This window comes from Anas acuta, chromosome 4, assembly GCF_963932015.1.
Source record: "Anas acuta chromosome 4, bAnaAcu1.1, whole genome shotgun sequence".
Lineage (NCBI taxonomy): Eukaryota > Metazoa > Chordata > Aves > Anseriformes > Anatidae > Anas > Anas acuta.
In genome coordinates, this window is record NC_088982.1 from 10,178,890 (window position 1) to 10,205,748 (window position 26,859).

The 26,859-nt window shown below is 39.7% G+C and overlaps 1 protein-coding gene and 1 long non-coding RNA gene across 2 annotated transcripts in view; one reads left to right on the forward strand and one right to left on the reverse strand.

Moving 5' to 3' along the window:
* Positions 1-3,549: 3,549 nt before the first annotated feature.
* The window catches only part of LOC137855551 (uncharacterized), a 52,944-nt gene continuing 29,634 nt past the window's right edge, over positions 3,550-26,859 (reverse strand). Inside the window, exon 3 of the long non-coding RNA XR_011095800.1 lies at positions 3,550-8,823. This is a non-coding gene — a long non-coding RNA (uncharacterized lncRNA). The remainder of the gene's footprint in view (positions 8,824-26,859) is intronic.
* ADRA2C (adrenoceptor alpha 2C) lies at positions 10,514-16,035 on the forward strand. The gene has a single exon (XM_068679784.1). It carries the CDS (start codon positions 11,222-11,224, stop codon positions 12,545-12,547), a length of 1,326 nt encoding a protein of 441 aa, XP_068535885.1. The 5' UTR covers positions 10,514-11,221; the 3' UTR covers positions 12,548-16,035.

The following is a 26,859-nucleotide window of genomic DNA, read 5'->3' on the forward strand; positions in this document are numbered from 1 at the left end:
TTTATGTATACTGAGAAACAGGGCTTTGTTGTTGTAATTATATTTTTTTAAAGATGTGAGTTGCATAAATCTCATAATCATTTCCTCTGCCTATAATGGCTGTAATCTGCAGTTCAAGACGATTCCTAATTAATATTAATTCCCACCCTGTGCACAGTGTGTTTTGGCAAGTAATTAGGTCTGAAGGGATGGCAAAACACACTGATCTTCAAATTTTGAACAATTTAATTACAGGCTTGTTTTCTGTGTGGAGCTGCATAAGCTATGAGTTTAGCACAGTGCATCAGTGTGGTCCTGTTATTGAGGACAACTCTGGAGTGAACAGCAGAGAATTCTCTGCAGGAGGGAAGGCAGACTGCTCAGGCCTTCTACCCCAAAATCATTTGATTGAAATGAAAGCCAAACTATTAGTTATTGTGAATGACCATTCATCTGGAGGCAGCTCTGTCAGACTGCTGAATTTGCTGCAAACGCCTTCCTAAGAGATGCTGAAAATAACATCCTGCAATAGCATATGTGTAAAATTTTTGAAAAAAAAGTAGCCACTGGAATATTAAAAATTTTAAATGAGTTAAACAAAGCTGTCTTTATTATGGATCTACAGAGTAATCCTGGATGACTCCACATGAGAAACTACCCCCTTTACTCTTTTAGAAACTCAGCCCTTTGTTAGGCCAGGTTGGATGGGACATTGGACAACCTGGTCTAATGGAATGTGTCTCTTCCCATGGCAGGGGGATTGGTGATCTTTAAGGTCCTTTCCAACACAAACCATTCTATGTTTCTATATCCTTAAATTTATTGCTTAGCATTTTTACTCATTAAGCTTGACTGGCTAATGCTAAGGCCACCTGAAGGACAAGTTACTGCTACTGTTAAGGAGGGAACCCTGTCTGTCCCAACCAGTCATTCACTACACGTTTCTTTGATGCTGCATTAGGGGATATTCACTGGTAGGGGAAGCTTAGAACCTTTTACCTGTCCTTTTAACACACATTCTAATGGAATACTGAAAATTAACACTAATAAGATAGCTGTTAAGCATATCACTCCATTTTTAAAAGCCAATGCCTTTACCCAGCCAAAGTCATTAATGCAAAGTGATCAAAGTACCAGAAGGAACAAGATTGCTAATCTGTCAATAGCTTTCTTGATGGAGAAAGATAATACAGGCAAATAACTAAATTTGTAATGGTAAGCAACAAATGCTTTATAAATGATTAAATGTGTTTTCACAGGTGTTTCAGAAAGGCCTTACTTGTAAATTCCTTCCTTGTAACCTAGCTCTAATTGAGGTGGATAGGATCCAAGATTTGCACCTGCTGGAATTGCTCAAGTATAAGTAGCATGAACCAGAACATCTGACAGGAGGTGCTCATGATCAAAGATCAATGCATCATCTATGATGCATTGGTATTTCCTTGCAGGATACTCCCAGCACTGTTAAGCATATTTGCCTACTTTACTATGCAAAGTATTTACTCAAATAATTTAACTATTAAATAATAATGGATCTTAAATAGATGTGATAAAAATGTGTACCTGTCTGATCCACATCTACACTCCAAATCCTTTCACTTGACCCTGGTACACTGCTTCGTTACTTACGGCTCTGTATTTCCCTGGGAACTTATGAGTACTCCTACAGGAAGGCTAACATAAGAAAGGCAACATTAAGCAACAGACATGTCTTATATCCCTCTACAACAGACACCAAAATGCATTTGAACAGGAATTCTCTACGAATCTGTTGAAAAAGAACAGTTGATAGATGTTACAGATATTAGTCCATTTATAATAACAGTGAAGGTACACTGGTATTGAATGTTTATGGTGGTACATTATGTTTACATAAACTCTCACATTTAGGTAGGGACATTTTCTGTGCTGAAGGCTGAATCAGACATTCATGACTCTTAAGCACTGTTGTTGAAACAACAGTTTGAGTTACATTTTTGATTCTGCATGAAATTAATAAAACTTCTTCACTACGATTTTTTCTTTGTATGACCTAGAGTTAATTTGTATGTCTTCTGCATTTTCATTTTCAAGACTAAAGATTGCCAGAGTTAGCTGAATCTTATAAAACTATGACAAGCAAGTAGAATACAAATAAGAGAATGTTGTCTAGTGCTAAGCTGGCTCTGATTTCCAATAGCTGCAGTAACTTAAATAATCAAGGACTGGTAATAGATAACATAGGTTTTTGATTCGTTATGGTCTTCCTACTCCTAATCAATGATTTCACTGAGTTATCTCTTTTTGATCTGAACTTTCTATGAACTTGAAATCAACAGTTCCGTTGCATGACAGATAATAGCAGGCTACGGTACTTGCTCCTACTCCTGCTGTGCATCTCTTGAGAGTTAAACTATTCTTATTTGGAAAAGTCTGTGTTCACCACATTTAGTAGATAATTTGTTCCTAAAGGTATACTGCAATTTTTGACATGTTTTGCCCGATATTCTTAAAGATTGCCATTAACCTAGCTACAAGTGTAAAGTATAATTTACTGCACACTGCAGATGTTCAAAGTAAATGGATAAGATCAGAAAAAACACAGCACTTGAGTCCATACTTTTTTGATGCTCTGTGGAGATGAAAATAACAGCTTCTTCTCTCCCTCCTTTCCTTTCTCTCTTGCTTGCTCTCTCTCTCTTTCTTTTCCTTGATTCATCCTTACTTCCAAACATGAGTAAGAATGTGTAACATGAATTGAGAATAAATTTTATTACATCTTTTCTGCTTTGTAACATGCCTCCAATGAGACGTTTTCACTTTAAATGACCTGTTTACTGATATTTACTGATTTGTCATTTATAAATATAAGGCTTCATTCATCAAAACACAGAAAGACATGCATAATTTGATTTACATGCTTAAGACCAAATCCAAAATAGACAGTAAAATGTCAAAGGAGTATCTTTGACCCGTGGGTGATTCTCCAGTGGATTGCATAAAATGTACCAAGAGATACTGCTGTAGCAGGGAAGGCCCACGACAAGTCACTACTCCAAAATTATCCCCAATTTTGGGCTCCTTTCTCAACTATATTACTTGTAATATAGGCTTGAAGTAGTCTCAAGTTATCAAAGAAGTGAAATATTATAGCACAGAGTGAATACTAGAATTATTGACAATAATTTAAGTGCAAGTGTGAAAATGACTACCATCTGACTGCCAGGCTGGAACAAATGAGTGTCATAAAAGAGTAATATTCTTTATAGGGTTTTTACTAGTCCTTACTACTAAAGACCAGGGTGACATCAGTGATGTGTTGACTTGACAGTGTACACACAGTCAAGACCCACTTGACAATAGTGAAAAGTGTCTTCCTGATTGAATTGTCCTTTCTGGCAGAGGGATATTATTCCCTCACAATAAAATACACAAAATATGCTGGATCTCTTCTGGTAGCATTACTAGAAATCAGGTAGATTTTTAATGTGTATGATGAAATTCAGACACTAAGGTCATATGAACATCAATTATACATACACACCATTAAAATGAAAACAAAACAAAACAAAACAAAACAAGAGAATTAAGTTTGCAACAAAAATTAATAGCTTTAATGAAGAATGAATACATAAGGAATGATTTTTAATTGACACATTCAAGAAAGCTTTCAGATATGGCAGAAACTTTGTTTGACATTATACAAAAAGTATGGGAAACCATTTGTAAATTTTGTATTAATTCAGCAGAGATTGTTCTTTATTAAAACTAGAAAAGAAGACTGGATTAGTAATGCCACATGGGATGCTATTACAGAAAAAAGGCAGGATAAGTTAAATCTACTCAATACATTAAGGCCAGAAAAGTAAACAAAGACAAAAGGAATATAGGGATAAAGATAAAGCAGTAAAAAGATCGGCCAAAACAGGATAAAAGGCGCTGTGCATATAGACAGACACGGAAAGCAGAAACAGCAGCACTGAAGGGAGACATGAGAACATTCATCAAGCTGTTTAAAGACTTTATGGAGATTTTAAGCCACAATGAGGAAATTGAAATAAGGAGTAATGACTAGGGAGAAAAAAAAATAGGAAAAAAAATCTTTTAGAGGAACAAAGGAACAGAAAGGCAGAACATCTCAAAAACTTTGCAAGAAAATGCTTCAATTTGCTAGTAAGGAATGGCAAAATTTGATATCTATCTTGAAGAATTCTAATATGCATGAGCTTAAAGTAGCCTCTGAGAGACAGAAGAAAGATAAATTATCAAATACAATTCAAATTACTATAGAACAGATATAAGGAAATGAAAAGGACATCACAATATTAGTGTATGTCCCCAAGGTTTGATATGAAAGCAGGAATATAGAATCTTCTCCTGTTCTCTTGGAAAGTCTTCAGTCTAGCTAACCACACTGAAGCCAATTACATTACTACAAAGCAGTAGCTTCAGAGTTGCCATTCATTGCAGGCTTAGGAAACACAGTAATATTTGCTCTAATTGATCTGGTATATACAAGAGCTTTCTCTTGAATAGCATCACACAACAATGTAAGATGATGCCTCTTGTCCTGAATTGGATGTAGCTTGATTTGCTAATGGATAGTCATAGCAGGTAGTACCAACCCTGGAAGTCTTTCATGTGGCAATTCAACACATTAAGCATAAACATGCTGTGAATTGGATGCAGCTAGAAGGTGATGAACCTTGGTAACAAAAATTGTATCTTCTACCTCACCTTCACTGAAATCCATTGGAATGGATTCTGCTATGTGATCATTACTGTGGAAATAGGGCTTCAAATATAAATGAACTGAGTAGAGAAGTAAGGTCTTGTAGTCAAAATCCATCTCATAAATAAATCAGTTGAAAGTACGTGATAAAAATGGCTGTGTTACCCTGATGCCAAACAAACAGGCTGTACAATTAATAGAGATAGGCAATCCCACAGATAAGCTATCTATACACAATTTTCTCTATTGAGAAGCTGAAGCTTTTACAAATTTACATAACCTTATTCAAAATGCAAATAAATGCATTCTTTATATAAGTTCAGAAAAATAAATTAAAAAAACTAAAAAAACTATGCTTACTATAATATACATATTACTGTCTTGTATGATTATAAAACACATTGAAATCAAGTGAAAGAGTCTTCAAATACAGTGCGGAGTCCTAGAAAAAATAATACACTCATCCTGTGCAAATGGCACAGCTATCAGTACAGGTGTCTGGGAAGGCTATTTAAAGTCTGACTAAATAAATAAGAAATGAAGAAGCCTCACAATGAGTACAGATAACAGCAACAGTACAAATAGTAGAAAGGAATAGGGGACATAGATCTATTTTTCATGACTCTCCAGTAATAGAGAGAATCTAACAAATATTTCAGTGGTAGCCCGAGGTTTGGTTCCAAAGGGTTGAAGCAATGGCACTCTTGGCAACAGTTATGGCTGAAGCAATCTTGTTGCAAAAGCAAAACAAAAACCAAAAACAAAAACAAACCCACAAACAAACAAACAAAAAAACTACAGAAACCAGCCAGCCAAGATATGGCTAACTAACATTATCTGACTTCTGTTGTATGTTCTTACAACCAACAGCAATGATACTGATACGTGACAACAGCATGAAAAAGGTCACAAATATATGACAGAATGTCAGAGGAAAAATTGCATTATGGAGCCGAACTGATAAATTTCTCTGTCACTTTCAGCTCAAACATAATACTGACTTCAACATGGTGATTTAGTTCCTCACCAACGGAAATTAAAAAAAAAGGAAAAAAAAATAAAAAAAAAAAAGAAATTGGTTTTGATTTGGTCTTGATCCCTAAATTGTTAATGAAATATTCTTTCATATAAAGAATAGGTTTCAAAAAGATGAATTAATTTAATCAAAATTTTGTCTTTCTCTGGACATTGTACTGCTTTTTTTATCTTTATTTATTTATTTATTTATTAAAGAAAAACTCCCTTTTTTCTTACATTTAGTTTCTTTCTTTCAAAATTCAGGACAGACTACTTACTATTTACCTCTTATCCCATTTTGCTATTACATGGATTTATTGTAGCTTCTCTCTTTAACTATTTACAGAGATTCCAGCTAACTCATTCTACTTGATCGTTACATCCTGAGCAGAGTTATAATGCAAATGTGTCTTTAAAAGTAAACAGATGTACAGAATATTTTGTTAGCAGTTTCTTGTACAGTTGATAAGAATGTATAATTTTCTTGATTGATGTAAAGCTTAGTTTGAGAAGCTAAAAAGCACTTCCAGATGTTTAGTACATAAGGCTGTCCTGTAAACCTTTTTGTTTATCTAATACACATTTTCAAAGTTACAAGGTGGAATAAAGAACAAAGTTCTCACTGAAAATCAGGAATCACCTTCTCTATTAAGAAAGAAAACTTTGTTCTTTTCTAGAGGGAGGGATTAATTTGTTGTTTTTTAAGCAGAAAATGGCATTGAACAGCATTTCTTTAACAGAACGATTACAATTATGATGACTTAAAGGTATATAAAGAGGTAGGTTTGTAGGGGGAAGTAGTATTTGCCTTTAATTCAGCTGATACAGGTGGGAGGAAAAAGACACTTTCAAGCATACAAGTCTCTCTTGAGGTCTTAAAACATGGCAAAGTTTGGAAGAGCTTTATCTCCAACTGGCAAAAGCTTTATCTCCTAATTCTATGTACATGGAAGCACAGTGTGCACTTCTGGCAGATGATGTTGTATTCAAACCAAACACAACCTAACAGAAGCCTAAAGTGTGTCAGTAGCACTATTTCCATTGACTTCAGTGGTTGGGTGGATATCAGTTTGATAACTGACCCCAAATGAGGATTTGATTTCTTTTGGTCAGCACTGCCACAGATTAACCAATGACAGGTTTTGTGATTTCCCAAGACTTAAACCCAGGTGCAGGTGGTGGGTCTTTTTGACCAATACAGACTTCTTGTCAGTTAAACTGAATTAAAGGTCAGTCCAACTGGAGAGTCCAAGTAAAGAAAAACAAGAATTAGAGACAAAAAGCTGTAAGAAGTAGTTCTGCTCCCGTGGGATCTTCTCAGCCTTCTGTGATAGAAAGTTTGTTGTGGGATGCTGGATGATGGAACCAAAGCTGCACACCATACAGCGGGTGGATGGGTATGGCACAATATCTACTGGATTACTTCAGGAAGAACTGGGCTTGGATCAACTTAAGCCAGGTCCAATCCACTGCCTAAAGGAGCCTCACCCAGTCTCTAATCCTCCCTCCCCACCTTTCTTTTTTTTTTTTTTTTTTTTTCCATGGGAATATATTATCACCTATGGACTGTGAGCTCCAATGCAGGCCAATAGTTAGGAGTTATTAAGTATTGGAAAGCCAGTTTTGAGAATGAACAAAATACTGTAAGGAGAGATGCATTTGAATCAGTGTAAGGGCAGGAAAGGATAAAGAGTAGAAATGTGCCCACCTACCTTGCCAGGTTTCTAGAAACCTTATCCTTTATGTTTTATATCAAATAACTGATTTTCAAAAACATGACTACATTTGATTTATCCACTGTTTTTCACTCTGCTCCTATCTTTGTCTCTCAGTAGACTAAGCAGATTTTCATGAGGGCAGATTTCTCTTATCTATGCACATTTTTAATTCCTCTCTGTATGGTGATATACTGCTATTTAGGCACAGAGGACCCAAACTGGATCTCATTTACATATATGAAAATCCAAACGTTACTTCACTGGCTCCAGTGGAGTTATACTGAAATGATAAATGTGTGCCTAGGGCTCACTCTGTCAGCACATACTAGTGACTGAATTATTTCAGTTACAGTACAACTCTGGTGTTAAAGAAATCACAACATAAAATGGATATTATTGCTCCCAATTTATTTTTAATTTTCCTATATCTTTTACAATTGGCATCTCCTCATTAGAAATGCCAAATAATTGCTCAGACATTCACTTGTCTCATTCCTTTTGTTAAGAAACTTCAGTATTATTTCAGCAAAGATAAATCTCTATTGAAAAGCTCTTTTAATCTGAAGCCCCGAGTTATTAGCTGAAAGTTTATTTCAAGTTCAAGCTCATACAACTCCAAGATATACTTGCTCATAAAACTCAGTAGGATATGTAGCTCGGTCTGCTTTCCTAATTACCCTAAGGGAATTGAATATCATGGGGCTTATATATCCCTTTTCTAACAGTTAGTTTTTGAATTCCAAGTGTTCATGTGATTTTGCAGTTTATATTTATGATATTTTAAACCCAGATGGAAGCAGTTTGATAAACATTCTCGCTAATGTCATCCTGCCTAATGTCAGTCACATTAGAGGTTAGACTTTAAATTCCTGCACCTTGTCCTCTAAGTTCATAAACACCATTATGAAGCTTTCAAATATGAAGAACTGACCACAAATATTAGGAATTTGCTTCAGTGGTTATTCAGCTGTCACGTTAAAAATGTGTTATTTACTTCCCGTTTGAACTTCACTAACTTCAAATTCCATTCATTTATTCTTCCTGAGGCTTGGCAAATGTTTTTAAAGGGCCCTCCTTATCAAATTGCTTGTCTGTTTAGGAGGACTTGAGGGGGCATCGGATTTCTATTTCATTTTGTTCTGCTTGTTACGCTTTAGTTGTTTAGGTAATTACTGCTCCTGCATTTCAGTTGCATTAGAAAGTTTAGCTTCAACATGATGTCTTTTCTCTTTTAGATGCAGTCACAAGGTGTTTGTTGGTTAGTTTTCAAACAACAAAAAAACTTCAGAGTAAATTGCTTATAAAATAGATTGTTAGATCATAATCTTCAGAGGATTTTTCTTTCCCATCAGAGCCAAGCATATTCAGTTCCAGCCCTTCATAATCCAGTCCACGTAACTAAAATAACAAAGAGAAAGAAAAAAAGGAGTCAGTGCTTGTTGCACCAAAAAGTTAATGGGAATCAGAAAATCCCTTATCGTTCCCCAAAGACAAAGGCTGTTCTATTTCAACTTGAGAACAATTATAACACCGAGTTATACAATGAAGGATAAGTTCTCTTAGGTTTATGTTCCCTTAAAACTCACCTTTTTGCATTATAAAGAATATGATCACGGCAGTAGTAAGCAGAATGTTTCCACCATACTGTGACCTTCCCAAGTCCTAGGGACACTGCATTTCTGGGTCCAGATGGGGCACAGAAGGGAGGCATAAGACAGCTGCTCAGACTGGGAATACCCATAGGCACAACATCAAATTCCTCTCCTTAGAAGTCAGCAGGGTGATGATGAAGGATTTTAGGCAACTCCAAAATTAGGTAGTAGCCACGGAATCCACTAAGGTTGTGGTTTTCAGTACCACAAGACCTTGCAAGACCTGTTATACATATCCACCTCGTTTACCACATTTTTACAGAGGAAAATGTGGCCATCTTGTGCAAGCTGGTAACGTTGCCACACAACATAAAAGGCATATATTATTATGGATTAAAAGCAACTACTGAAGTAACTAGCTGTGGATGAATTCATATGCTGTCTCACCTTAAATGAGCACAGCTAATCCTGTGGGTAGGGTTATGCTACTGTTATCAGATTTATATAAGTACAAGCTCTCTGCAGCGTGGCACTAAAAAAGGCAAGCACAGAAGCAAAGAGACCAGTGGGACAGCCCTTGCTTTGAAGAGTTGTGATCCAAAAATCCAGGCACCAAGGAGGGCTCCCAGAAGAGGAACACCAAATATATTGCTGTTATCTTTACATTAACGTTACCCTAATCTCATAGTGTTGCAAAGAACCACAGATTATGGAATGCTATAAATTGCAAGGGACCTCTGCAGGTTATCTCATCCAACCCCACTTCTGAAGCACAGCCACTTACAGAGGTTGACCAGGACCATGTCCAAATAGCTTCACAAAGGCAATCTCAAAAGCAGGTTTTAGGGGATGAGGGATGTAGGGAGAGTGGATGGAGGAAAAGAGGGTGGGAAGAGAGTATGTATTTTCCAGATCAAGGCAGAATTTTCTCAGGATCACACAGCACAAATCACAGACAGGCTATGCTGAACTACCTACTTCTACCCTCTTTTGGGCAGGTTCAGCTAGAGAAGGCAGCATTAAAGTGGCACTGACTTAGTTTTTGTTGTCATTCCTCAAATTTTCTTTCTAAATGAAGGTAATGTAGTCACAGGGCTGCCTGCAGAGGTCTGAGGATGTATCGCACTTGCAACTCGCCACGGGCAGAGTGGGGTGAGGCAAGTTCATGGCTCCACTCCCCACCTTCCCACCTTTGTCGTGAAGAAGCAGAGCGACACATCCACACTCCTCGTGCACTCGGACTACTGAAAACACTCACCTGTCTCTTCCAGAGACGGTCTAAGCAAAACTCTGCGGCCGCTCCGCCACCGTCACAAAGCCCGAACTGAGGGACTACCACCTCAAACCTCTTTCCCACCCCGCCTAGACTCCTCTACCTCCACAACCACACCCCGACACCCCCTCGCTAGGTGTGTCACCGCACACCCCGAGCACACCGACCGCCGCCTACCCCCGCCTGCCCCGGGCACCCCCCGCCCCGGGCGCTCCCCTCAGCGCGGCGCCAACGGCAGCGGGCGGGCGGAGGCCGCCCCCTCGCGGCCGCGGCACCCCCCGCAGGCGGCGCTCCGCCGCCAGCCCGGCCTCGCCGCCGCCCCTCACGGCACCGCCAACTTTTTTCTCGGCGGGGGGCTCGGCAGCGCGGCGGGGCCGGGCGCTCGGGGCGGTTTTATCGCGTTTTATTTCCCCCCCCCCCCCCTCCCCTCCTCGCCGGGGTGGTGTCGCGGGCGAGGCGGCTTCACCTGTCGGGACTGAGCATGCGCGATTGGGAGCGCGATGCAAGACTAGGACGGAGCCGCCGGGCAGCCGCGACTTCGCCGGGCTTGATGCCGCCGCCGCCGCCGCTCCGGACGCCGCTCCCCGTCAGGATCCAGCGCCCGCCCGCGGCTCCCCTCGGCCGGGCGGCGCCTTCCGCGGAGCCGGGGGCTGCGCGGAGCCGGGCATGAGCGGGCGGGCGGCGGCGGGGCCGAGCCGTGCCCCGCTGTCCCCTCAGCGGGGACCGGGCGGGGGCAGCGCGGCCGCGCTCCGCTCCTCGGCGGGGCGGCGCCGCCCGGCTCTGCCCTGAGGGGTCCGGGGGAGGCGCAGCCGGGGGGAGCCGCGCGGCTGGGGGGCGATGAGGAGGGCGGCGGGGCGGCGGCGGCGGGGCGGCGGGGCGGGGCGGGGGCTCGGCGGGGCTCTGTAGGACGCCGGCGCCCCGCACACCCACCATGGATCTGCTGCCGGTGGGGAACACGAGCCTGGGCTCCCCCAACGAGAGCCTGGCGCCGGCCCCCTCCTCGCCCCTCCTGAAGCCTCCGTCCCCCTACTCGCCCGCCGCCGTGGCCAGCCTGGCGGCCGTGGTGGGCTTCCTCATCGTCTTCACCATCGTGGGCAACGTGCTGGTGGTGATAGCCGTGCTCACCAGCCGGGCGCTGAGAGCCCCCCAGAACCTCTTCTTGGTGTCCCTGGCCAGCGCGGACATCCTGGTGGCTACTCTGGTCATGCCTTTCTCCTTAGCCAACGAGCTTATGAATTACTGGTACTTCGGCAAGGCTTGGTGTAACATTTACCTGGCGCTGGACGTGCTGTTCTGCACCTCCTCCATCGTCCACCTGTGCGCCATCAGTCTCGACAGGTATTGGTCGGTCACGCAGGCGGTGGAGTACAACCTCAAACGGACCCCCCGGCGGATCAAGGCCATCATCCTCACTGTCTGGCTCATTTCAGCTGTCATCTCCTTCCCGCCTTTGATCTCCATGTACCGGGACCCCGAAGGAGATGTCTTTCCCCAGTGCAAGCTCAATGATGAGACGTGGTACATCCTTTCTTCTTGCATTGGCTCTTTCTTTGCCCCCTGCCTCATCATGGTGTTGGTCTATATCCGCATCTACCGCGTGGCCAAGCTAAGGACCAGGACCCTCTCTGAGAAGCGTACAATGCCAGAGGGGTCCTCCCAGACTGAGAATGGCTTGAGCCGTGCTGCTGGGGGCTGCACATCCCTGAGGATGCAGCTGGGAGAGAATGGACATTATTCAGTGCACCACTGGCGTAAAGCCTCTGAGCTGGAGGACATTGAGCTGGAGGAGAGCAGCACCTCAGAGAGCAGGCGGAGGCGGAGCCGGGAGGAGCATCCCCGCAAAAGCAGCAAGAGCCAGTCCTTCTCCTACTCATATTCCTCCAAGCACTCTAGTAGCCGTCTGTCCCGCTCTAGCAACCGCTCCATGGAATTCTTCTCATACCGCCGTCGCCGGAAGCGTAGCAGCATCTGCCGTAAGAAGGTCACCCAGGCCCGGGAGAAACGTTTCACTTTTGTGCTGGCCGTGGTCATGGGGGTCTTTGTAGTTTGCTGGTTCCCTTTCTTCTTCAGCTACAGCCTCTATGGTATTTGCCGGGAGGCATGTGAGGTCCCTGAGACTCTCTTCAAGTTCTTCTTCTGGATTGGGTATTGCAATAGCTCCCTCAACCCAGTCATCTACACCATCTTCAACCAGGACTTCCGCAGGTCCTTTAAACACATTCTCTTTAAGAAGAAGAAGAAGAACTTCCGGCATTGAGCTGGAGGGATGGATTTGCCTTGAGCAGAAGTGGAGTTAAAAGAGAAAGAAATGGCTCTGTGCTGAAAAAGAAGGGAGGGAAGAGGACATGGGGATGGGGCAGATTGAGTAGGATGAGGGCTCGTCCCCTTGGTGGTGCAGAGTGGTGGTGTGGGGTATGGGGATGGTGTTGGGGAGGCTGAGTGCATTCACGGTGGTGCGGAACGGCGACATGGTGCTGGAGCAGCTGTGCTGGGGTGCAGATAGGTAAGCAGAGCGGGGAGGGATTGTCTTTGAGCCCTGACAGAAGGCACAGGGAATCCACAGAGGAAAATGGGTTAAGACACTGAGTTTGGCAGGCATTGAGCTTATAGGGGCTCTGGATTTTTATGGGAAAACAAGCAGAGGCATCAAGAGGAAAAGATTAAGTGGTGGAATAGCAGATCAGAGTATTTATAAACAGAGCAGCTGAGGCCTGTGGTGGGCTTGTCCCACTAAGAAATTGGCTTTTGCTGCTTATTTGGGGAAAAGTGCTAGGTACCAGGCACTGGCAGTCTTTTCAGTTATGAAAGGATTTAAATGTTTGCCAAAAAACCCTAAAGAACAATCCAAACTCTTTTCTAAATAAACCTTTGTACTGTTAAAACCTTCTGAATGATGATTTTACACAGGGCTTAAGTCAAGCATGTTTTTTTTTTTTTTTTTTTTTTTTTTTTTAAGGGGTCTTTTCCTATAGAGTTGGGGATGGGAAATGTTTTTCCTATCTTCCTTTAATTTTTGATGTGTCACTGGGACAAACCTGGGAGTCTTGTATATTTTCATGAAATAAGAAAAAGAGCACATGCATCCCATGACCTTATTTCCCCCTGTCGGATTGCCAGGCAGTAAATTTGTACTCCATCAGTCTCAGATCAGTGGACTAAGCACCTTACTATCCTGCAGCAGGTAGCTTGTTTAAGACAAGGATTCTGTCCTAAACCAACTTACATTAAAACAAAATCATTTTGGTGAACCGAACTAACATTTTCTGAGGTAAAAGAAAAATGACAAATTTCCAGTTAGCTCAACTTGCATGTTCTCTGGGGAGCTTTCTGCCCTCAAAAGCCTGATCTCAGGGGCTGGATGGGTGCTGCTCTCATTCTCAGACAGGCAGTCAGAGGCACTCTGCTATGCAGATTTTCAGAGGAAGAGCAATCACCACACCACTTTAAAGGTCTTTAAACCCGTCATATTTATGGTCTTATAGCAACTAAATCCTTTACACACACACACACAGATATATATATATATATAAATGAGGAGCATACATTGCAGATTGTCAATGATTTGTGTGAACACATCTCAAAATGAAGGTGCAGCTGTTCCGAACCTTTAAAATTAATTCTGCCTTTTCTCCCTTTTTCGGTTTGCATTTTTTGGGGCATGAGGGGTGGAAAAATGTTTGAATAGTTATTATTAAAGCAAACTGCATTTCCCAGGGATTTATTAAATGTCATAAACTGTAATGAAGAGAATGAGAGACAGGGGCTGGTGTCTGTACATTCCTCACTGAATGCATACTGAGTGTGTAAAACTCAGCTGAACATTTACATCCCTTCTCCAGCTGTGTTGCTGCAAGGTGTGTATTCTGTTTGCAGGGGTAAATACCGCTTCATTTTGTTATGTGTATCACTCCTTCCATAGGCAGTACAATTTGGCATCTGCCTCAAAAGAACCTTTCCATGGTAAACAGCTCTTTGAAAAATAGAACAAAATCTAATCTAATACAGCAGGCTGCTTGAAACAGCTACATCAAATTTATACCTGGGAATCATTAGATACACCCTTCTTTAATCCCTCTCTTCTGTCTGAAAAGTGTCTGTAGCCTCTTTTCTCTTGAAATCTCTATGGCAGAAGTGGAAATGATAGAGCAATCACTTTGCTTGTTTCATCAGTTTTTCATTCATTTCACTTAAACCTGGAAAAGCAAGTTGTCGGTGGTTACTATTCTGGTGTTAATTGAATAAACAGTTTAACTTCAGGGCCAACTCAAGTGGGAGTTCTGCCTAAGTAAGGATGAATGCACCAAATGCATCTGAAGTTAGCTTGGTTTCACTAAAGAAACAACAGACACTTTCAGAGTCTTAATCCCGTAACTTACTGGATACTTTCTTGGAAATAAGGCTTGGAGCTGTAAAAGGAGTTGAGCTTTGCTTAGACATATGCACTTAAAGAAGGCATATTAAAACTTATTTTCAGCAGTGTCCCTTTGTAAATTGCAAATGTTTTGGTACAAGCATGTAGCTGAGACAGGCAAAAATGAGAAAAAATAGTGACTGACCGAGAAGAGGAAACTATAAGCCATTTTCTCTTTTGTAAAATGGAGAATTCTTTTTAATCTGACATCAAGAAGAGCTGAGACAAGCTCAGATTGTTTGTAAGTAATGACGTAGCTAAAAAGTTCAGGTTTGTCTAATCTGAATAAACTATATAATTGCCAGAGCAACCAAAGCAACATATGGTACATAGCTACTACCTCTGAGCTACTTGACGGCTTCATTAGAGATACCCATTCCTACCGAGATAAGGGTCTGTTTTTGTCACTTAATGCTCATTCAGAGTGGTTTCCCGGTCTGCAGACACACAACAGTTTCACTGTTGCACTGCTTTAGAAATACGATTTGTTGCCTGTAAGAACAATCCTTCCCCTTTGTTTTTCCTCAGAAAAATCAAGGAGTCTATGGAAATGAAATTTAATCGACAGATTTAAGAGGAGGTGAAGTGTGTAAGGAATGGCTGATGTGCCTTAAAAGTAATTTCTTTGCTATAAAATTATTCTGTAATTATCATAAACATAAAGGAAATAATGCTTCTATTTTTCTTTTGCCTTTCAAAATGCCTAAAAAGGGATTGATGCAGATACTGAACATCTATGTACAGCAGCGTACTTAAAAACAGGGCATTTTCAGTGGTTTTAATTTGTTTCTCGTCACAGTTACTCATCTGATTCAATGCCTCCAGAGGATCTTATTTCTTCTGAGCTAGTTAAAAAGTAATATTCATCAATAAAGATGTGCAGTATACACCCCTTTTAAGTGCATTTCCCTCAAAATTAGTGAATACAGAGGATTTCTATAAATATTGTTTTTAATGTAACTACTGAATATGCTTCAAGGAAGTAAAATGGGTCTGATTTATTTTTTTAATTAGTGTTCTATTATTACTTGTAATAGCTGAAGACTGGAATTTGTTTGTAACATGTCGTGTGTTGTTAACATTTCATAAAAAGTTATCAGCTCTGCAATTCACACTGTGGTTGTGCTTCCACTGTAAGTTGGCTAATAGCATTTCCAGGAAAAGTACAGTCAATGAAGGATTTACTAAGAAAAGAGGAGAAGATATTTTATGTTCTGAATGTGTCCAATTGTATCTCTGATCATATCTGATAAGCTGGTTGAAACACTCAGTCTTTTTTCTCTACTATTGTGGAAGAACGAAATGTTACTATAAAGCCATATTGATTTTAACAAGCACCTGATCTTTAACTGTTCATTTGCGTATTTCTGCAAGAAGAATATTTTCTGTCAGTCTCAAGTGAGAAGCTAATGTTTCATTTTCAAAACCAATTTTCTGAACAGTACCACTATTGGTTGGTTATTGAAATATCGAACAATACAACTTAGCTTGGGTAAGATCTCAATGCTGCTGTCTTTCAACTCTCTTCTGTGGGAGTTTTGGATGAGTAAGACCTGCAGAATCTGTTCAAGGCTTGGGGCAGATGGAAGATTCCTTATATATAGGAGATATTACAGGATCACAGCTTTAAATTATTGTTTAAAATAAGAATCAGGCCCTTGTTGTTCTGTGTGATCTCTCTTCAGAAGAGTCATGTTGCTCCAAGAACATTGACAGTTTCTGTGAGGTAAAACTGAGACGAAAGACTGCAATGCTAACAGCTTTGCACACACTGAGCTTTATCACCCTTTGTGAGTAATCCCAGAAACTTCAGTAGAGTTTACTTGTGAATGAGGGAACTACTCAGTGTGGGCAACGATGTTAGGAGCTTCCTTCCTTAGACGTTGCTCTTTTTTTCCAGTAAATGTGCCTGAGGAATATAAGTAAACATATGTTTGTAAATGTACAGCTGATGGAAAGCAGTCCTCTCTGCTTCACATACTGTTCAAATCCTTTGATGGCGTGGGTAGGGATTTTTCATTATAACAGAGCAACAAACCATACTGTATGTTCAGGATGAGTTGTATGGAAAGTATTTATCTGATTGCATCTATTTTTCAGAGAAGAAAACCGATGGTCTGTGGAAGTTGGTATTAGACCAGCATCTAATAAGTAGAAGGATTTTTAGGACATGTCAGTAAAATCATGTACTCCAGGAGAATATTCTAACTTTAATGTATAACTACAGACAAGGAAGGATTGCCTACAATTTGTGCAAAGTGAAGGCAGATACTATCTGTGAGTTTGTTTTCACGCTCACTCATTGTGATCTTGTTGAGCAGAAGGCAGCTAGAGGCTCTAGACTTTGGAGTGCAATGTATTAGAGGAATTAAATACCCAGAGCACCAGAGGAATTAGTATTTGCTTACCCTCTTTGTACCTTAGGCAAACACACTGGAGGCTTTTTCTTTGCACATTAGCCAGTGCTCATTTACCTTCCAGATCTGTGGGTCAACTAGGCCATACAAAAGATGCTGTAGGAGGAGGAGATTGTTCACTTTAGAGTTCAAAACCTAGCTTAAGTTTGTCCTCTGTCCTTGAAACTAAGTCAAAATACAACTTGGCATGTGGACCCCAAGGGCCATGTATCATAATAATGCTGTACTGAATTCAGTCTACTTTTCACAGAAAGTATTGTTTTTTACTATATACCTCTGCTTTGGGACACAAACGGAGAGTCTGTCATTTAAGGCATGTGAGAAAGGGGTAATTAGCAGTTTGAAGAGTGCATTGTGAAATTTCTCCAGGTCACATTCTGGCTTTAATTTTGTAGCTTGCCAATCACTTTGAACTCTGAGGAAAGACTTAAGGAGGTACATGATATGGAAGTAGCAGAAATACTGCTTCTCAAGGAAGCAGAAAGTGTTCAGGTCTCTCAGAGAATTTACCAGATCCCCCCGTAGGGTGATAACTCTGTTACTGTTTTTAATAGGAAAGGCTGGGGTATCTTGGGCTCACAGTGACTGTCTTGCTTGGTCTGAATTTAAGTGAAACCTGTAGTTGGTGCACTGCCTTTTTTTAAGTTACGTCCTTAAGAATATGACTGGCGACAATATAAGTAGTTTCTCTGTCATGTCCTTCACCACACAATCCCAAATGTTTAAATGATTTTTAATTCAACTGCACAACAGTTAATAATGTAAAGAAAGATTTCCAGTATATTACAGAAAAAAAAAGAAAAAAAAAGAAAAGAAAAAAAAAAAGAAAGAAAAAGAAAGAAATAGAAAAGAAAAAAAAGTGTAGTTATGCAAGATACAAGGAACTGAAACCTAGTCTCCTAGTCCTAGTTTTTTTTTTTTTCCCTCCTGATCCTTTTTTTTTTTTCTTTTTTTTTTTCTTTCCTGGAAAACAAATTCAAGCAAAACTGCAGTTTGTTTTTAACTGACTGCATTAATGGTACTGTTTTCACTAGTAAAAAAGAGCTGTTCTGTCAATAAATGGCATTCTACTATAAAGCAATTTACTATACTTCTCTGAAAAATCTAATGAAAAGTAAAGCAGCACTTAATTCAATTTGTCTATATGTACCTCTTCTAACAAAAATGTTTTATGAAAGGTCCTGAATGTAAAGTACACAAATCAAATGTAGCTGCCTGCTTCATCAAAATCAATTAGTTTTAAGTGTTTCAGCATTTTTGAGAACAGCAGTCATTCATTTTCTGTGATACTCTTTCTTGATAGCTCTCTGCTGACAGAGAAAGCTGTACACTATTGGCAACAGGTAAAAATGAGGATTTGTATTTCCCTCCATTACCTCTGTTACATTATTTCTAATAAATTAAAAAGCAGGCCACAAGAAGTAGTTTTTCTGGTGTGATGTCTAGCAAATGGCATGGGCCAGAGAAATAAAAACCTGCCTGGTTCTGGAATGTATGGCACACTCATACAGAGGCAAACCTGAGGTTGTAGGGACATGCTTCCTTTTTTTTTTTTTTTTTTGTTCTTGGTGCCATTGACCCAAAATCTAAGATGATTTCCTCTAGGGGGGAACAGTTTCAGCACAGCATCCCTTTCAACTCAGTCCACTGGAGAAAGAAATTAATACTGAGGTCTCCCACTTCCTCACCAAGTGCTTTCACCAATAGACTATTTATAAAGGTGATGCAGCTGAAATGCTTTTCCCTTAGGCACATAAATGTTTTATTTAATCCAGCTCTTATTTTCTCAGTAGACTAACACTCTCGTTCCACAAGGACATTCTCTGTCTGGAAAGCAAATACATGTCAAACATTGGGAAGAATATGAGAAATCCTGAAAAGAAACCCATCACTCCAGCTAAATTATGAAAGAAAAGGCAAAAGCTGAATTAAGGAAAAGGCTTAATCTTGTCTGTGTTGGGGATGTCCTGTCTGAGAGCTTCTCAGGTGAGCCTCTCACTGGATTTTGGTGCAAGCAGGGTGTGGAGCTGTTCAGCTGGAGCTCTTGAAGGTACAGAGAGGCACAATTTCAGGTGTCCAACAAAGGTTAGAATAGTAGAATGTGAGCCTCTTGAGTCACTCCACACATAGCAGGAGAGATGTCTCACTTTGTCTTTCTGTTCCCTGTTTGTAGCCTTTAAAGCAGTCCCTGTGTGCAATCTGAGTGCAATACACAGAAGACTTGCCGAGCCTTTGCTTTGTATGCCTCAGTGTCTGATCTACAAAGGGTAGTTAGTGCTTACCGTCCTCCCAGGTCTTCTGGGAGGATTCCCCAGCAGACTACCTGCGAGGTGCTTCCATGCTGTGTTACACTGTATGGAAGTACTTCAAGTGGAAGCATGCAAGGGGTGATGGTAAAAGTCCTTGACTCCAAGCCATACTGTATTATTCTTGGAGAGTTTTATCCCTGATAAATGTGTGCGTGCAGAGTTCTGACATGTCCATAAATGTGCATTCCCTAAGATAGGTATTGATATTTTAATATTATTATTATTATTTTAATGTTAGCTGCAATCTCTTTCAGTGATTAAAGGGAGACTTTAAGTCAGTCCATCAGACTGCTGGTTTTGAGTTGCCACATGGTATGTCAGCGGTGCATGATGTGCTGTTTTAAAAACACAGTTAACAACAGATTAAAGATTAAAGATTCTTGAATGGCTTTTTTTTTTTTTTTTTTTTTTCTTTCAGAAAAATACCAGGCTGATGAAATCAGATCTTTCCTTAAAGAATGTATCTGTTTTGCCCCATATAAAATGGGAACCAGGAATCTTGAATCAGCTCCTGCTGGTCTGACTGCTAGGTGGCTTGTCTGGCCAGCTCCTGGGCAGGCTGCTGGGGAAGGAGCCAGAAAGCCGAGACTTCCAGGCTCCTGGAGGCTGGGCACTCAGCGCTGAGCTCCATTATCACTGTATCTAAATACTTCATAACCTTTGTTATGCTCAGTCTGTCAATGCCTTTATGCATAATAGAGGGACTACCATGCCCTTTTTGCTGATGAGAAACCAAAAGATTAATGGCATCGAGGTAGGTAAATCTCAACAAGCTTCTACTTTATGTGGACCTTTCATTGTGAATCCACTATTGACTCAGATCCCTGCAAAACTCCGTTTATGAAGTTCTGCCTGTGCTTTAGAGATCTGCTTCTGGCTCTGTGAATGTTGCATGCCCACAGAACTTGCACATGAATCCTGCTAGGATACACAAACCAAGTATTTCTCTCTTTGCTTGCCTCCATCTGGGGGCAGACCATTCCATTTGGCTTTTACAGAATAAGAAAAAAAAAATAATTTGTGAGGAGACACTGGCATCACTCTTTTCTAACGACTTTTTTTTTTTTTTAAGTCACAAATGTTGGATTCATACTCACACTTTGAGATGCCTATTTTTCCTGTGTATTGAACAGGCACCCTCAGGGCATAACTCCAACCTATGATTTATACTGAAAAGGGGTGGACCTTTTCTGTATTCCAGAAGTACTACTGAAAAGAAAAGAAAAGAAAAGAAAAGAAAAGAAAAGAAAAGAAAAGAAAAGAAAAGAAAAGAAAAGAAAAGAAAAGAAAAGAAAAGAAAAGAAAAGAAAAGAAAAGAAAAGAAAAGAAAAGAAAAGAAAAGAAAAGAAAAGAAAAGAAAGAAGGAAGGAAAGAAAGAAGGAAGGAAAGAAGGAAAGAAGGAAGGAAGGAAGGAAGGAAGGAAGGAAGGAAGGAAGGAAGGAAGGAAGGAAGGAAGGAAGGAAGGAAAGAAAGAAAGAAAGAAAGAAAGAAAGAAAGAAAGAAAGAAAGAAAGAAAAAGAAAAAATCTGACCCACAATGGCAAAAAGCTAGGCACTGAAATAACCAAACTCATTTATGGGTCAAGGCTCAAACCGAGGCAGTGAATCAGAGAGAGAGACAGGCATCTTACATCTCTCTCATTTGTTTTGGGATCTGCCAGGTGTGTTGGGATATAATATGGATCACTGAATCATTCTTTTCTCATACTTTGAAAGTCAATTCCCTTGACATTACTGAACCTATGTCTTCAGAAAGCCAAAAATTACTTAAAGCCCAATGAAATATAAATATTATAGAGTCAAGAAATAACATACATTACTATAACATTAGGCAGGATGGACCCCCTAACAGGCAACATACCTTTTGGGAACTAATATTTTGGGCTACTGAGAAGCTCTGCATATATTTTTCAGGTAAAATGATCACCAAAGTGGGAAATCATGAGACCTTGAATGCCAGTTGAACATTTTGTACTGAGAAGGCTTCCTGACAGTATTTACCACCCTCAGAAAAGCCAGTCCATTTCCATCAAACTCAGTGGGAGACTTTTTGTAACTAAGGGAAGGGGTTTTCCCTACATATGGTATTAAAGTAGCAAAGTAGGTAGAAGCAATTTTAAAAAGTAGTCATGCATGGTAAATGCTGAAGGAGGAGAAACCTGTCTGTTCCTGAAGAAAGAGTTCAGCTGCTGCTCATTCTTACATAATTCTGCCATCTCCAGCTTGGGATAGCTGATAGTCACATAAGTCAAGGCTGCCCTTGGGTTACCATGTTTTCAAAAATTGTCACAACTTTTGTGTGTATTAACTAGATTTTTGTTGTGGTAACAGTTACTATTATTGATGGAAACAACATTTTTTTTTTCTTTTTCTTCTTCCTCTCCCTTTTTTTCAGAGGAGAAACAAACAGACAAAAAGACAGGACAAGAATAACTGTTCCCTTTCTATTTTGGCAATGTGAAAATAAACATTAGGAATAAAAATAGTAAACATCGTCATTAGCACTTGTGAACGTACATTAACTATTTCATTCTGTGACTAATCAAGCACAAATCAATTAATTCAATGCACTTGCTTATCACTTATTATATATGTCACAATAAAAAATCTCAGTTGCCCAGAGAGCCTGTGCTGCCTGTGTCCATAGAGGCTTTCAAGACCTGACTGGATAATGCCCTGCATAACCTGGCTTGGCTGCATATCAGGAGACTGGATTAGAGACACCCTGAGGTCCCTTGCAAACTGAACTAGGATTGTAGGAAAGCTAGGATTGTAAGAAATATGTGCTCCCACTAATAAACAACAGGGAAGTACTTATAACTGGATAGCATCAAAATAATAGCCTATATATAGAAAGGCACACATGCGTTGCTATAAGTGGGCAAACTTTGCTCATCTTTTCCTTAGGCTGCTTGGATCTTTAGGACTCTAAAACTTTGTATCTGCCATGTGCAAATTAACACTTTGTGCAAATCTAACACTTTTTTTTTCTTTTTTTTTTTTTTTTTTGTGGGTCCAGGGCAAAACCTTTTCTTATTTATTTAGAATTAATTTAATAACTATTGACACTTACAGCATGTTTCCTTTTCCACCTCTGCATCACTCCTTAACAGAGTAGAAGTGCACACACATATAAAACTATTTTACAGGTATTTTCATTAGAACTCAAGACCAAAAAAAATTTTTTTTTTTTCCCTAAATATGAGACACTATGTTTATGTCCAGAAAGTCAAATAAGTCTTTGTGATCTACAGTTCTAGTCTGAACTGATGTAGAATATAAATCATAAAGCACCAAGTCAGGATTTATATAATTTCTGTCATGAGTGGGAAAAATAACAAGGAGATAACCATGTTTCCATACTCAACTGAAGACTTAAATGCTGATTAATGGGAATCTCTGATCATGGCATTTGTTGCTTCATTTCTCATTCATTTCTTCATGGAAGGTAACTGACCATACTGCAGATGTAAGTGGCATTTCAGAGGATCAGGTGCTAGCTGCTGAAGTCATGGATATGTTTTCACATCCAGAATTGTAAATCCTTTTATTCCTTTCAAAATATAAGTAATGTTTCCCTGCAGTTACAATGCAGATGCTTTTGTAGGTTATGGCAGCATAGTTGTGTATTACATGTAAGTTATGAGACTGATACTAAATATATTGCAAAGCTAAAAAAGGTTCTTAATAAATGTTTATAATCCTTGATTTAGTTTACAGGAATGCAACATAGAGTATCTATCTGCTCTGTGTCCAATCCAGAAAGAAGTAGGATAATAGGATTCCCAGGGTCAGATCTGCAGCAGGAGGAGAGGAGAGCCTTGCTGAAGTCCTAGTCGATGGACTCCCCTTCAGATGAAGCCCACCAGAGTGAGGGAATGGGAAATCAACAAAAACATGATCCATGAACTACGTCTGTTCCTCACTAGACCCTTTTATGGGATCAACAGGGTAGAGGTCCCATTGCTACTGTTGTTCAATGTTACTGTTCTTTTTAGTTATCAAACCCAAACACTTCTTTCTGCCCACCTCTACTATTATTTATATAGTTTCAGGGGTGCTTGGAAATAGTCATGGCCCCGCCTAGGTTCAGAAACTTCAGAAAACTATTGAAGGTCCTCCTCTGTCCAAGCAAGGACTCAGAAAAGCTTTAAAAAGCCAACCGTTTTATTTAGGTCTTGATACTATTCAGATAGAATAATAATGCCAGTTTTAGACCCAAAATTTAAAATTCTGTTTTATAAAAAGTTACCAGCAGAGGCACTATTCAGGCCTGAACAAGGACTCATGTTTAGTTTCATTCCTGGTCTCCAGCCTAGTATGCTATGCTCTTTGAACCTGTCATATTCTCTGTTTTGTTATAGGATATGAACAATTTTACTTAGTTCATAAATAACTCCGAAAGTTATGGACAAAAAATGTGCTATAGAAGCCCTAGACCATTACTATTAGAAATACCTGTAATAAAAAACTTGAGAGTAGTCACTGAGGTATTATTTGTTAAGGAATTCACTGGTCCTCTGCTTCTCTTTTAAATGCTTGAAAATTAAATGTTGTAATATGCATAGTTAGTGTCTACTTTTATATCTAACTTTCATAGCTTCCCCAAACTCGTACACTGAAGTAACTGTAAGAACTTTGAGTTTGTTGTTCTTTTACATATCTACAGAAGGTATTACAAAACTGATTAATGTAGCTAATGGACAAAAACAAACAAACAAAAACAAACAAACAAACAAAAAAGATTTTTAAAGGAAACCTTGCCTTATATTTTCCTGCTTAGCTTTAGTTAATATTATTCATAAATACTCAGCGCAAATCCTCTTGCTGGCTGGGGTACAGCACTGGGATGAAGGCATTAATCTCGTGGGGAGCTGTGATTCTGGGATCAACGTATACATTGAGACTTTGATGTTTCTAAGGCAGCTCTTGCTCTGGAGTTTCTTATGTGCAAGCTCGGTGCCTGGAAGCATGATTCCTGCTCAGGATACAAATAATGACAAATTGTCTGAATGTGGAAAAAACTCTGGAATGATAAATGTCAACGTTTTGTCTACATATATCCAGAAAGCTGCACTCGTGAGGTTTCTAAATCAGTGTGCTCTGTTTGTGTTCTTTGAAGTTATTTTTATAACTATTTCCCAAGCATTTGCACATCCTACAATGAGAACTACATATGCCCCAAGATTAAAATATCAGAAATAAGCCATTTTTAAACTATGAAAGCTCTAAACAAATGGTGAGCACTTTCTTTATATGCTAGCTAAAAATGCAACTCAAATAATAAAATAAATAATTGGATTTTGGAGAAATACTACATGTTATATATATTTAGCATTTTAAAAATGTAAGTTGATCCCTTAGGTTGACTTAATGTATAACTAAATTTACCATATGTTTTTAAAGCTTTTGTCTTAAAGTTCAATTTTTATTCCTTTTTTAAGGAGCAATGACACGCACACATACGCAGGTAAATAGTTCCATGAATAGCCTCAGGGTTTCTTGGCAAGAATGTAATTGTCTATGCACTGACTGTAACTGAATTGCCTTCCTTAATAATGAGATATTGGTTTTATAGGCCCCTGACTGCTCCCCCTTAATACCCATTAGTTATTTTTTTACCTTTTTAATGTCCTTTTCTCTTTTTCTTCCTACATGTTTCTTATGTTTCTTCCCTTTTTCACATCCCCGCTGCAAAAGTGCAGTGAATACAAGAAAATAAAGCAACAAAATGACTGTAAGCTGCCATTTACAGACTCCTATTTTCAAATAGAAGGTCCTGCAGTGCAATTGCTTTAAATGATGGTAGAGCTCAGAAAATCAAGCAAGCTCTCTCCTATCTTTCACAACGACACCTCCCTGAGGTAAAAAAGATTCTGCTGTCTTGTAATCTTTTAGGTCCAGAGACCTATAATATTGAAAAATAGTGATTTTGTTGTTGTTGTTGTATTTTTTTTATTTTTTTTTTTTTATTTTTAAGTATAGTTGGGAATAATTTTCAGTAACATTTTAGAAAGAGCAGAGGGGGTACCTATTCTGCAGTGTCCAACAGGTGGTTACTAGTCCATGGACCTCATCTTCTGAATGGTGTCTAGGAGAAACCAACCCATTAAATAAGCATCATTGCATCAGTAGCGAAGCGAATTGCTCCATTGCAGATGATTTGGGTTTTCCTCTAGTGTTTTAGAGAAGTTTTAGTTCTGTGCTGGAAACCAGTATGTGACATTTCAACTCCCAGAACAAATGACAAAATTAGTGTCTAGGTCTACTGGGCTATTAGAATCATAGCTATGGTGTTGCTGGAATTATCACTGCAGTATATGTTGTCCAGTAGAAACAAATATATTCATAATACATGGTCACAATATACAATTCTTATATTACCGGTTCTTCCAAAATCAAATAGATAAATACTGAAGAATTCATATCTCCAGCCTTCTTTTACCACAGAGTAGCCTCACAGTATTGATTAGTAAATCCTGTGAACTGTGGAGGAGAAAGTATCATTCATTCATGAAATGGAAGTAAGCTGACACTGAGCAATCATTTTGAAAGGGCCAACTACTCATAATTCCTCTAGAAATAATCCATCATTATATTTGAACTTGGATTCTGAGGCTCAGAGGGAGAAAAGGGAAGGAGCTCTTCTCCGTATGGTAACACAGAGTTTATTTTAACACACTCAGTAATGTCTTCAGCTGCCTTAACAGCTGATGCCTCCTCTGCATGAGAGCTGTACACCAAAGCTGTTGGGGGCTTTTGCTGGAAGGGAATGCACAGACTTTCATGATAGGTAGTAGCAGATTTCAAAGATGCAGAAAGCTGTTGCAAAGGACAGGAACAGAACTGGGTGGGTTGCATTGAGGTATTGCCCAGCTGAATAAAAAACACAGCTGAGACAAATTAGCTAATGATGCTGTCTGGCATGACCAAGCAAGACATCCCCTGAGATAAGAGACAGGCTTCTACTGCAACACCTGGATCTTGAGCAGACTTGAGAGATGGGGGAGGTGTTAGACTGGTCAGTAGATAGGAAGGAAAGAAACCAGCTACTCCTGAAGTGGTCAAGGATGAGGTTCTTTGCTTTGCGTATGGGTTCTTTTTCTATATTTCCCTGGGCTATGAAACATTTACTCTCCTAGGACTGACTTGGTTATGTATATCTGTATGCTAGCAAATGGGTTAGACTTTCCTCTAAGCCACCCCACAGGCTATATTAAGTATTCAAAGACATTTGAATAATTAAAAAAAGCCCAAGCACCTAATTAGCGAATATGAACCCCTTTTTATATCACTAGCTACCTAGCAGAACTAGAGCTAGCTTTCAATATAATTTTGCCTTTCTTTCAATGTTTTTTTTTTTTTGGTGTTATAACATTTTCAGATTTTTCAAATGGGTAACACTGAGGTTGGGAAAAACTCTTCCAAATCAT